Here is a 13,629-nt window from a genome sequence, read left to right on the forward strand (position 1 = left end):
AAAAAAACGACTTTAGAAGTCCTTAAAATGAAGCTGAGGTGCTCCTGCTACACCGCCTACATTCGGCGGTCCTCCGGATTATAATTGTGCACACCTCCTTTGCCGGCCTTCTCCTCCTGTTTCTTTGGGGCAGGGAGAGGAGGCCAGCAAAAGAGGAGGTGTGCATAATTATAATCCGGTGAACCGCCGAATATAGGCTAAGATGTTGCTGCAGCGCCTGAACTTCATTTGAAATACTTCTAAAGTAGACTTTTTGCCATAAGTAAGGGTTTTTGTGCCTAACTAAGATATGTTTTGGAATCAGCAGCACAGAGCCCAGGAGTAAGTAGATTTCCTTCAAGAATAAGAAGACACTCCCATCTTCAATGTGGCACCAGGTCTCAAGTTGTTGCTATTTGCTTCTTCTTAAAGGTGTTTTCATGACCAATGCCTGTTTTCCGTCTCATCTTTATCTTTGAATGGCAGTGCAGCCACATTCTCTTCCGCCATGTTATAAGAACACTATCCATATCTCTGCCGACATGCCTATTTGTTGAACTCAATCTATAATTTATTATATTCCAGATTTAGAACTCATTCTTCCTGAACAGCAAACAGGAAAATTCTTAGTATGTATTGTCCAGGTAAATATTCAGTAGAGGAGGTGACATCAATCCCTCAGTGTCTTATTGTGTCACCTCCCTCCTGACAGCTCCAGGTCTCGTGATTAAAAATTCAAAGGTTTACATCTCTTTGTGGCTTCTTTCAAAGGATTTTGAGGCATTTTGTGCCCCTTTGTACATTATGGGTAACAATGGCCATGTCTAGTAGGATTTATTTCTGGTTATTCTGTGCTCCTGATTATAATTTGTAACATATAAATAGATATTTTTTAAAATTTGCAGCAGTTTTTTTCATTTCATCCTCATTTTTTAAACATATTTTTAGTTTTCAGTAGAAGTTTCATATTTGCATCCAAACTTAACTAACTTCAGTCTATGCAACCATCAAACCGGAATCTCTTGCACTTGGAGAATTTTCCATAATAATACAATATCAGGGTTAGATTATACCTGGTAAAATAGTAGCTTAGAGCCAAGAAATGTTTCTTTTTTCAACCAGACTATGTTTTTGAAAAAAGAGTTGAGTTGAAATTCCACATAGGAATCAGAATTTTAACTACAATGTATAGTTGGTTATCATCTTTTTAAAATCTCCTTCAACCACACGTTCCCCATCTGTATGGAGTGTAACTCCATTCATACTTTATGGGACTGCTTAAGATAACCATGTAAAGTGTAGGATTGGAATGTCTAGGGCCCACCAGTAATTTCTTTTCTTGGGGACAATCACTGTCCAGCTACATACAATTACCTTATATAAGTGTTCCTAAAACAAAGCCGTTAGCTGTAATACTGCATGTTTCAAATAAGGCCTCACCCAATCAGTGAGAGCCGCTGCATCCCTCTTTTACTCTATAGATGCATTCTTGCCCTTGCCTTGAGATGTTGTAGTCCTAGGAGGACCCTGTCAGTAACCTGCTGACTGGCCTCTGCCTTTAACTTAGGATATGTTAGTTCTGTGAGTCAGGAATACATGCCACCTGGTAGCAGGCCTCAGGCAGTGGAAATGTGATTGGCCCTGCAGCGTGATTGAGAAGGTCCAGGTATATTGGTTGGCTGGAGATTATATCTATATGTCATCTCATTCATCCAATGCATCTACAGTGTCTAAAAATAAACTGGGGCATTTTCTAGATAATTTACCCATAGTATTTTAGGGTGGTGGAAATGTTGTATGATGAATTATATCTATATGACATACTATAATTGTTCTGCATAGCTCGGTCTGAGCCTGGGGGCCCAACAAGCTCAGGGTCCCATCTATGGATTCACCTGTTAGCCAGTCTGGGCCTAGCTATTAACAGCACTGCATTTTATCATAGTAGTACCATAGAAAGTTAATTGATCAGCAGAATGAATGCTTCCCTTTTATTTCCCTCACAACAGGTAACAGGACCCCCATTTTCATGATCAGCAGTGGTAACTTTAACACTTGACATAGCCCCTTTTAATAGAACAAAGTCATTTTTTTTTTAAAAAACTGTCCAGAAAGGATCTCAGACATCAAATAACATATAACTAATACAGATAGAAGTAGCTTTAAGCCCTGGGCCCAACTACAAAACCTGTAACTGGCCCTGCACATGAAATCTAAAAAGTCTAGCTCTTCAGTGTCTTATGAAATAAAATCTTTCTTTATTATCAATCGAACATAAATGTGCAGTTACAGCAAAGCCAAAGCTGATCTGACGTGTTTTGATTTATTTCGTCTTGGTCATAGTTAGACCAGGACTAAGACCTGTAGGTTGAAACGTGTCACCTTTGGCTGTAGGATCAACTTAGGCCTTGCTATAACTGCACATTTATGATGGATTGATAATAAAACAAACTATTATTCCCCAAGATCTTGGAGTGGTGGATAAGATCTTCTTTTTCTGCTGATTGGAGTACCAGGCTTTGGGTCTATTCTTTATTTACTTGAGCAGTGGAGGCCAACATGGTGAGCTGAACATACATTGTTTCTACATATGTATATTTATTGTTACTGTAATAAATTTGATAAAAGTTTCACGTTATAAAGGTTACTATGACAACCTATGAAGCAGGCTTTGTAGTAGCCCAATCCTTTGATCTCTCTAATGATTCTACATTATATTACTAGACCTTCCTCTACACATGGCTCCCCAGGATCTCTGAGCAATCAGCAGGTAGTGTTCACCCATTAACACCTCAAATAAATGTTTTCCTGACTGCTTCCAGGAGGGAGTCCAGGGGGTATGCAGCAGCTGTTGTAGTCCTGACTTTCTCTAATCCGACAGAAGATCTTTATAATAGGAGTGATAATAGTTCTAGAGTTATATTTGCATCCGCAAAACCAATTACCGCCTAAATAGAAAGACACGGTAACATTTGTTGAATGCAGAAAGCCAGCTGGAGTGAGAAGCGTGCGATACATTTACCAGAGGAAACCGCTCACTATTTACCTTTCCCCGGGAGAGCGTCGCCTGCTGATGTACTATGTTGCTTGTTACAGCTCTCGGATAAACAGGATGGAATAATTTATTGAAGTTATATACTAAATATGCAAAGTAACAGTCTACTAGGATGGTATGCTGTTATGTACTACATTCTTATCTTAGAAAAACACGGCGCCTCTTGTGATGTATCCCTGACAGTGCCGTCAATAGGAAGTTTGGGGCTCCCTGACTAGCAAATTTTGTGGGTCCCCCAGAATGATAATCTGGACCTGTTTGCACAGTGAGTTCCCTACACCTGGGAACGAAGGAGGGATTTCTGTGACTTGGAGCCCACGTCTCCTGCTAGGGCCCCTGAACACAGTCACACTAAACCCCCCCTGATGATGGCCCAGAGCCATGATCACATCCAAGGGATCAAAAGTTCAGCAAAGATATTGGTTATTATATACAAATGACAGACTTAATGCACTGATAGAGAGGAATCTTCTCAGAGGTCATTATTGTAATTATTGAGACTATTATTATTATTATTATAAATTTTATTATTTTTATTATTATGGAGACAATTATTAATAATAGTAAAAATAATAATAATCTCCATAATAATAATAATAATAATAATAATCTCCATAATAATAATAATCTCCATAATAATAATAATAGTCTCAATAATTACAATAATCCCTCTCTATATACCAAGGCATTAAATCTGTGTCACAGTGTAACAGTAGTCATAGTTCTTAGTTGCCAAAATTCTAAACCTAGATAATCACAGAGGTCATAGCTCAGTTGGTTGAGGTGCTGTGCCATTATTGTACATGGACACTGCAGGTTCTAGGTTCAAATCCCATAGAGGATAATTTTTTTTTTTTTTTAATTGAGATGATTTTTATTATTATAATATGGCCAAAATTTGGGGCGTGGCCAGGGAGTGATTGGGGGTGTGGCTTAGGGGGATATTGTCCCTCTTTCCCTTTCACAAATGTTGGGAGGTATGCTATCTATCTAAAACTGCAGCACAGGAGCAGATTGAAGACTTGGAGCAGACATGGAGCAGATTGAAAACTTGGAGAGGCACAGAGAACATATAACTGCTCTCTCTCTCTTTCTCTCACTCTTCTTTCTGCCATTTCCTGCTGCCCTGTGTGAGGGGGTGGGGATACTGTGTAAAATCTGCAGCTTCTTGTGGATTATTTTTTTATATACAAGTGTTGGGAAAGCTGAGGGTTTACAGGGAGAGATAAGAGTGTAGGTGTGTTATTATCACATTAGTTAGGGCTCCTGGCAACACATGACTGGAAGCAGCCATGAGGAAATCAGGTGAGAGCAGAGAGAGGGGTTGTGTCTCACATATACATTCTTACTCTGTATTCAGCCCTAGCAACGGCCATTGGAGGAGTCACTGACAGAGGCTAATAGCAGGGGAAACGTTACTGCATAGAAGAAGGACCAAGATTCGGCTAACTAATCCAATTGCAGAAGGGCTTAAAATTGCATGCCCTACAACATATCAAAAGTTTTTTTTAAATAACTGTTACACTTTAAGTCTTTTTTTGCTGCAAAATACAATACAACCATAACTTTTTAGAAGTGAAATAGAGACTTACAAAGACTCTAGACAGGTGTGAGTGTAAGATAATTGAACAAGTGATAGCTAAAAAAAGAAATGTTTACTTGTTATTGTGGCACTGCCATCAGAAAGCACAGGGTAATGTCACTTTTACAATCCTTTACACAATAAGGACCCCGTGCCCTCGCTGTTGATACTGATCAGACTCAGCAGTCCTCGTCCACGTTCCAGATACAAACTGCTCTCCAGCTCTCTTAGCACTTTCATCTTCTGGGCTTTTAGATTTAATGACTAAAATGCAGCACAGAAAAACTTCTTTCTATCATCTGACTGTGGGGTCTGGTATTTGTGTCCCTCAGATAATACAAAGCCCAGTCATCTGTAAGACTTGGGACCATTACAGGCAATTTTGTGATGGAATCAAATAGAAGAAAGAGCCTCTTGTGTTTGGGAAGATGATAAACTTGTTCCTGCTCTGATGAAAATTGTTTGATTATTTCTCTCTCTGATGTAATAAAGTATGTGAACATATGTCAGTGACTGGAGATGTGGGTGACATGTATCTGTCATCTCAGATCTATCGCACATTTTAATTCTGATATGATTACCACATACAGACTCTTGAGAGTTTGCAGTTTTTACACTGGCCACTAGAGCAGACATAGGTCGGTGACCTTTCTGATTTTCTGTTGATCCCTTTTTTGGCAGGGAGCAGAAACATCTCAGTATAAGATTATAAAGTTGGGATTTGAGTTAGAAGCGTAGCTAGGGATTCAGCAATAGGGGGTAAAGCAAACCTAAGTGGGTCCCCTAAAGTCCATGGGGCCTGTAGCCACTGCTCCCTTGACCCCCCTGGTAGCTACACCTCTGATTCTAGGTATTTCCACATCAAATGGGTGAGGAATATTACTTCACCCTAGGAGAATGTAATAATTAAAGTGTAACTGTAAAGTTATAATGACCAGAACAATGCCCATATTGTATTACTTGCCCTTTTCTGTCCAATATTATGACATTTTCTGTTCCAAAAGTGTTTTACAAAAATATTTCTCACCAGAGGTGAAGTGGGCCGAGACTACAGTCTTCCTGTATATGTCCTCAAGCTTATTCCAATTATTTTGCCAACAGATCCCATGATGCCTTGTTTTCTTTCTCAAAGTAATTTAGCAGCAAATCCAGTGAGATTCCTACAAATAAATACATTGAACACTGCACAGTGCACATACAGGATATATGTGTTGAATAGCCTGGCAGCTTAAATAACATGGAGTAGCATGGGACATGTAATAAGTGGTATACATCATTAGTACAAGAAGTGTATATAGCCTGTGCTGTGTGAGCATAGTTAATAGCTTATCTGCACAGAGCTTACACTGCCAATTACAAGGTGGGGAAGGGCTGCAGCATGAGGTGAGGAGCGAGACGGAGAAAGTTCTGTAGAATCACAGACTGGGATGGAGTAACTGACAGGAAACAGAGGAAATCGTGTACCTCGCTGTTCTGTGTAGGAGATATCTGTATCCACAGTCCTAAACACAGTCCTGCTTTGCTACATAGACAGAGAGAGCAGAATCACATGATGTCCTCTTCTGTGAGCCAGGGAGCAACTCCTCTCCCATGAGACCAACAGATAAACAAACTTTGGATTCACAGGGCTTGTCAGCACAGGTACAAGGGGGGGCTGTTGCAGCACTGACATCATCTGAGGGGTATAATAAAGAAACTTGTGTATATAGTTAACTAAGATAATAGGCAAAGTTGTTTACATCCCAAGAGCTATTGATTTGCGAAAAACAAAAGAACTTTACAGTTGTTCTTTTAGATATCAGCTCTCAATTATAATTAAAGATAGCAATCTGTCTGTTAACTAACATACACAATGTGCTGAGCAGTCTACTCAAAATAATAAAGGAAATAGTAGCGATATAGAAGCCCACAGGAAGAAAGTCAAATAATAGCTTTAATATTTAACATAATATTAAACACATTATTCTCTTATACTGATATACAAGGTATAAATCCTAGTTTATTTGTGCCTCGATTCCTTCTCTCCACCAAAATGTCCCTTTATATTTTGAGCTAATTCCATTACTGCTACTTATTTGTGTGAGCTCAGCGCTGATCACATAACATTATGGGCGGACATGTTCATGACAAAGTGTATTAATGACAGAAATATGACATTTTTCAGATTAGAGATGTAATTAACTTTTATATTTCATGTTCCCGATGAGAACAATCCCCCCGGTGCAGATGAATGAAAGCGAATATCACTGTCTAGAGACACTTTACACATTTGTAGCTGCAGGGAAAACGTGAGTGTATTTAAGTTCACAGCCTTTTCCTGCCTTTCCGATGTAAGAGCACTGACATTATAAAACGTGACCAGCGTTCTACTATTCAGCAATGGAGGGACATTATTCACATGTAAAAATAATACAGAACTGGGCCGTTATATTAAAATGTACAGGCATAACATTACAGAGTGTTGATGTAGAAGATGTACATAGGTCCTAGAACAGTGATGGCAAACCTTTTAGAGACCGAGTGCCCAAACTACAACATAGACCCGCTTATTTATCGCAAAGTGCCAACACAGAAATGTAATTTGTGATTTATACTCCCTTCTCTGACACAGTTTTCATTGATAGCAGCACCTGAGGACACCAATAAAGCAGAAAATAGTCCCAGGTAGAGCTGTCACTTTAAAATACCTCTATGCACAGCAAGTCCTGGGCTGTCTGGGACTGCAGGAAGATACCTGGAGTCATCTCTGGTGATGGCCTGAGTGCCCACAAAAAGGGCTCTGAGTGCCACCTCTGGCACCAGTGCCATAGGTTCGCCATCACTGTCCTAGAAAATAAACCCGCTGTGAAGTGAAAACCTCTTCAATTCATTGGACCTCAAGGTAATATTGTGTCTTAAACACATACACAACTACTCACTCTTTCAACTAGAGATGCCAATATTAACCCCTGATCTGTTCTAGACACCCAGAGGTGACCTTTTTTATCAGTGTTTTTGACATGTAGCCATTCAGTACCCTGGATCATGCATGCATTCTTAGTTAATAGACCAATTGTTAGGTGATATTATGATACATGACACATCTGATTCATCCAGCAGGTAAGTGTAAGGGGATCTATCTTTTAGGCTAGGACAAGTATATGGCTGCCATCTTGATTGCCTTTGTTTTGGATGACAGGCAAGTTTTCCAGTGGGAATATGGTAATGAAGCATAACATCAGAATTGCAATATATCAAAAGTTACCAACAGAGAAAGTTGCATCTACGGCCTATGGACATACACCTTGATGCATAGATATTTGACATGTGGTGCTGAACACAGAGCTGAAGGTGCTGGATCAAATAGTTATGGACCGACATGTCAATCTCTGGAGGATGTCTGTGTGGTAACCGTTGAATTACATGCTCCATGACTTTTCACTGGAAAAAAGTCCCATCGCCAGTATTTGGCAGGTGAGCAGCTGTAACAAACTTAAATTGATCATAGAAAACTAAAGGCACTCGATACATCAAATACTACTCCAACATCAATGTTCGAGAAGTGATCGGTATCGGTGGATATGAAGAGTGGCTGACTAGTAGCCCTCTGCCTCGAACCCTCCCCAGATCCTTCTGACCACCAGCAACTTACTTGGTGTTGATTTTTTTTGTATTTTTCTTTTATTTTTTTGTATTCCTGTCTTTGTGTCTGTGACCTTCATTATCGTATTATACCAAGCCGAAACTACTGCAATTTCCTCAGGGATCAATAAAGTTTTATTGTATTGTAATATGACAGCTTTCAAGATTGTGGCCATTTTCCTTACACCCGCTCTTCCATTATTAGCTGGGACAGTCAGATGTCATTTTCCCTTTGGTTTCTGAGGTAAAAGGCTTTGCTGGAACTTTTGACTCTCATTTTATAGGCAGTCTCTCTTTGGGGGTCATTTATCTTTTTTTATGACTTATCATTTATGACTTTTTTTGGCACATTTGGTATTTTTACACTCTGCACAATAATTTTTCAGTGTTGCGCCTGATATATCTTTAAAATCTAAATGTGGATGTATGGAAATGTCGCAATTTTGCCTTAAATCTTGGTTAAAAAGTATCAAATAATAGGACTTTTTAAAAAAAGGAAAAACTTTAAAGAGTGTTACAGAAGTGTTTGAGACTTTTGTGTGACTTTTTAGTTAAAAGTAAAAAAAAAAAAAATACAGACTCAGCTGCCTCATATAGATAAATCTAACCAGTCCATAACCCAGAAAAACCAAGACACACACAAATGACTCCTTTTGAGTCTGTTTTTGGAGAAAATAATGAGGTTGTGTTGTACGTGTCTGGTGATGCTGTCTCTGGAACAGAAGTTTTATACATTTTTTTCAACTTTGAAAACAAGAAAAAAAAATTCTCAATTAATGTAATGATACATTTAGAAACAGTGCTGGGAGTGGGAGAGAAGTTGTGATAGTTCAAAGGGGAATTGACCTTCACAAGCACTTGGAGGTTGGGATATTAAAGCAGTGCCGGTTGTGTAATTTTTCGCACGGCTGCACACAGAAACGAGTTCCCTTACTGCCTCTCTATAGCTAAGGGAAAGTTCTTTTTATTCATCGCCTCTATCTGCTGCCCTTGGCAAATCTCCTGAATCAATGTTACAACTATACAGAGATCTATATTGAATGCAGAAGACATTGTGCCGTCATATGATCACAAGTTTCTTTCCGGTAGCAAACGGCTCAGTGAAATACAGTTGTAACATTTCATATTGTAATACCAAGCCTCGGTAATGAGGGGGAAGCAGACTTAGTTTGTATTTCAGGCGACACTGCTGACACAAGTCACCTTCATGGCTCAGGATAAGCCTCATCTACAAGTCTAATTTTATTTTCAGTACAATTCGGATATCAGCAATTAAAATAATCATCCACCATAATCTATGGCTCCATAACAGACTCTATTCATCATAGGATTAATATTCTCCAGTCCTGAGGTGTAAGTTGAGGTTCCTGTATAGTTGTATGGGCTGATAAGTGGGTAATAAGGTTAAGCTGGAATACTAGACACTACCCATGGATAAATGTAGCACTGTTCTTAGAAAACATGCATCTCAACAAGTTTTTTCTAATTATGAGAACTATTGATCTACAGATACAGAATTCTATAATGACCTTGTGTTTTTGTCTTTTACCCAGGTCCTTCATTCTGATGCCTCCTACTGTAGGACCCTTCTGGATGACAACAGCTCCTCTGCTCTCATCATCCTGGGATTTGTCATGATGTCTCCTCTCATTGTCCTGGCCATGGCCGTGTACTGTGGCCTTGCTCGACGTCTACGTCTCTTCATGCTGTTCCAGCCTTACACCAGAGCTCTCTATAAGGGCATTCGGTGGAGGTGGTATGAGGAAGGTGGTCTATGCAGCTGTGTCCGGGAATGGAATAATCATGTCAAGGCTTGGGTATAATGGCTTATAAAACTGTGCAACTCGTTTTTAATTGTTATCTACAAGGACGGTCCATGGAAAGTGGAAGATCAGAGCATGAAGAAATTTGAGCAGCAATGATCAATGATGTATCAATGATTTGATACATTGAAAATAACATTGTTGTTTGCTGCATATACAGCGCCATGCCCAATGTAACCCCATATTGTTGTACAGTATATACTGTAGAATATTCTTTATTTTATTTATATTTCCTATAAGACTGTGAACGTTTACAAACATATATATAAATATTGTACAATTACACATTTACACCTGGTGTGCAGAAATGGGCCAAAAAGAGGGGAAAGTTTGCAGCCCGTTTTGGTTCAGATGGGAGCTGAAAGGCCACCGTTCAGGAATAGGAACTGCTCTATATTTTGCAGCGAGGCCGTCCAGCTCGGTCACAATAGACCGTGACTGTGCACAATGAAATTCTATGGGAGCCGTGAGGTAGCTGCGATTTATGCAATTAGCTTACGACCCCATATATTATCGTGTGCATGAGACCACTCAATTACTTTACATTATGCAATGGGCATCATATATTCTCATGATTCCACAGAGGCTTAAAGGTTTCTCTAGGACCATATTCTTGTTGGTCTGTCTTAGTGGAAATCTACCATCAAAATAAAACATTTTTAACTCTTATAATTATGCTAATGAGTCTGAGGGGCAGCTTAAGCATCCCCTGGTTGCTTTTGCAGTGATCACTTCTGCTGAGGAAGCAAAGGAGGGAGGAGGGTGAGACAGTGTAACAGTTGACGTAAGAAGAATTTTAGAAGGAATGAGTCCATGGATAACAAAAATAAGAAGTTTACCACAGTCACGGTGCCTGGATCTTTGAGTAATGTCCCCAGTTTATCATGCATGATTTTGATGGTAAATTTCATTTAAAGAGGTTTTTTCACCAAGCTAGTTAGGCCCTATCCACACCACACATATACAAAAGAATACAGTTACACATCACCCCTATGTTGTGAAAGAAATACAAAAAATGGCTAACCCATCTAGAGAACTATTCTCAAATATTAGTAAAGGTGAGCAACGCCATGAAAGTCCATTTAAATGTGTCTTATATTGTGGAAATCAACCAAGAAAGTTTTACCTTTCAATATATTTATTGTGCAGTTTAATATTCCATGATGTAAGATGAATGGCTGACTGTAATAGGTTGGTTACCCCAAGGAGTGGCTTCTTTCCTGCGACTCCTAAAAGGGGCTTCCCAAAGCATGGAGACCCCAATCCATTATATCCATATACTGTAATAGGGCAGATAGACAGAGGATGTCCTCATGAGATTGTCCCTTTATCTATGTACCATAAAAGCTCATATTCTTAAGACCTATAATATTTAACCTGTGGTTGGTGATTGTCCAGTCATTTCCAGTGGTAGATTCTACATTGTAAAGAACAAGATATCTATCTCCTTTTTTCACTGTGTTATTATAAAGTATATAAAGTATGTTATGCTGTAGCTTGCAGTCAAAGCACACAAAGTAGCACAAATTTGCGATGTAATATTTTATTAAAGTGAAAAAAGCACTAAAATAGTACATTGAATACCTTTTGTAACCTGTCTGTATTAATCATAATTGCAAATGAAGAATGGGTGAAGGAAATAAACTTTAGATAACATAGAACATTTTAGAAAAGTGACCAAAACATAAATTATTATTTCTGTACTAGGGGCCATAGCAATGAAAGAAACCCAAAAGATCCCCTTAAAGTAAATGTCAATCCCTCCATTCCACAAACCTTGTAGAAAAAAAGACCCGTGTGCCCGTATACTTGTGCAACGCCACAGCCTACCTGAGTATTGTTGCTGACCATGTCCATCCCTTTATGACCACAATGTACCCAACATCTGATGGCTACTTTCATCAGGATAATGCGCCATGTCATAAAGCTGGAATCATCTCAGACTGGTTTCTTGAACATGACAATGAGTTCACTGTACTCAAATGGCCTCAACAGTCACCAGATCTCAATCCAATAGAGCATCTTTGGGATGTGGTGGAACGGGAGATTCGCATCATGGATGTGCAGCCGACAAATCTGCGGCAACTGTGTGATGCCATCATGTCAATATGGACCAAAATCTCTGAGGAATGCTTCCAGCACCTTGTTGAATCTATGCCACGAAGAATTGAGGCAGTTCTGAGGGCAAAAGGGGGTCCAACCCGTTTCTAGCATGGTGTACCTAATAAAGTGGCCGGTGAGTGTATGTGAGGTGTCCCCCATTTTGGGGACTCCATGACCTTTTGATCACTTTTTGATGAAATTTTTCACATATTGCAATATGGTGAAAAAGTGTTATTATATTTTGACAGATTAGACATTTTTGGAGGTGGCAATACCTAACATGGATTTTTATTGTTTATTTTTATATCAGTTCTAGGGAAAGGGGGTGATTTGTATTTTTAGTTTTATTTAATTTATTATTTAACTTTGTTAAATTTCTTTTTACAATTTTTTTACAATTTACTCACCCTAGGGTACTTTAACCCTTGGTTGTCTGATTGAGCCTACCATATACTGTCATACTCAGTATGGCAGTATATGGGGATTTTACACATTGGGGCACATTTACTTACTCGTTCCGGAGGAGATCCCAAAAGTGCATTGTCCGACGACAATGCACTGTGCCGGGACTCACTTACATTGTGCTCCCGACTTGCTGAATGCGTCGCTTTCCCGATCAGGTCCGCCGGAGTTCACCATCTTCCTCCCGGTGCATATAAGTGCTTGGCATGCAACACAATTTTTAAGTTAAAACCCGCGTTTGTCAGCCTGTGAGTCCTCTCCATACACCCACATACGACATGTGACATATAGATACTTCACATGTTGTTGAGGGGTCAGTAAAATTTGAAACAATTTTTGAAATACACAGCTATTTTATTCTGGTGTGCATTGTTTTCCATATTTTCCTGTTTTGATATATAGAGTATTGGATGTCTTTGGGCGATTTTTTTGCATACCTACTATGTCCCCTACAAGGTGGTCACAACAAGTCTCTGTACTCATCTCTTTTTTTCTAACTAGTAATAGCTGTCACATGTTTTCAAGATCTACAGTTATCTTGACCAATCTTGGTAGTCTTTGAGCTGCACTTGACAAGTCTTGCATTGTTACTACAAATTCCAGCAGTTTCTCTGTTTGAACATCTCAGATATGGATACTGTAACCCCCCCGCCCCCCCCCCCCAAGGATCGAGAGTTTCAGGTGCCCCACTCGTGCATTCCTGTTGTACTGTTTCCTTGGGTTGTTTGACCAGGACTTCTATATCATTTAGGAACTGTCACATGATGAGTGTTGTCCACACTTCTACCCCACCTCCCATATACAGATGTAAAAACATTAAAAATGTCAATTGCTGTATGGAAAAAGTCTATGTCAGGATTCTGCATGGAGCTGGCAGCAAATTTCTTCTCCTATGTAACTCAAGCATGTCAGAAATGTAAAAATGGATGTTTGATGAGCTTCTCCATTTTTTGGGGGATCAATTGACCCCTATTGTCATGACTGGTTGCAGTTAGACCCCCACT

The 13,629-nt window shown here is 39.3% G+C and overlaps 1 protein-coding gene across 1 annotated transcript in view; it reads left to right on the plus strand.

The window, feature by feature from the left end:
• TMEM278 (transmembrane protein 278) overlaps positions 1 to 11,798 on the plus strand; it is an 86,478-nt gene extending 74,680 nt beyond the window's left edge. The window contains exon 2 of the mRNA XM_072156050.1: positions 9,791 to 11,798. Within this exon, the coding sequence (XP_072012151.1) occupies positions 9,791 to 10,060 (270 nt within the window). The 3' untranslated portion in view covers positions 10,061 to 11,798. The remainder of the gene's footprint in view (positions 1 to 9,790) is intronic.
• Positions 11,799 to 13,629: the final 1,831 nt, after the last annotated feature.

The sequence above is a fragment of the Engystomops pustulosus genome, chromosome 6 (genome assembly GCF_040894005.1).
Source record: "Engystomops pustulosus chromosome 6, aEngPut4.maternal, whole genome shotgun sequence".
NCBI classification, from domain to species: domain Eukaryota; kingdom Metazoa; phylum Chordata; class Amphibia; order Anura; family Leptodactylidae; genus Engystomops; species Engystomops pustulosus.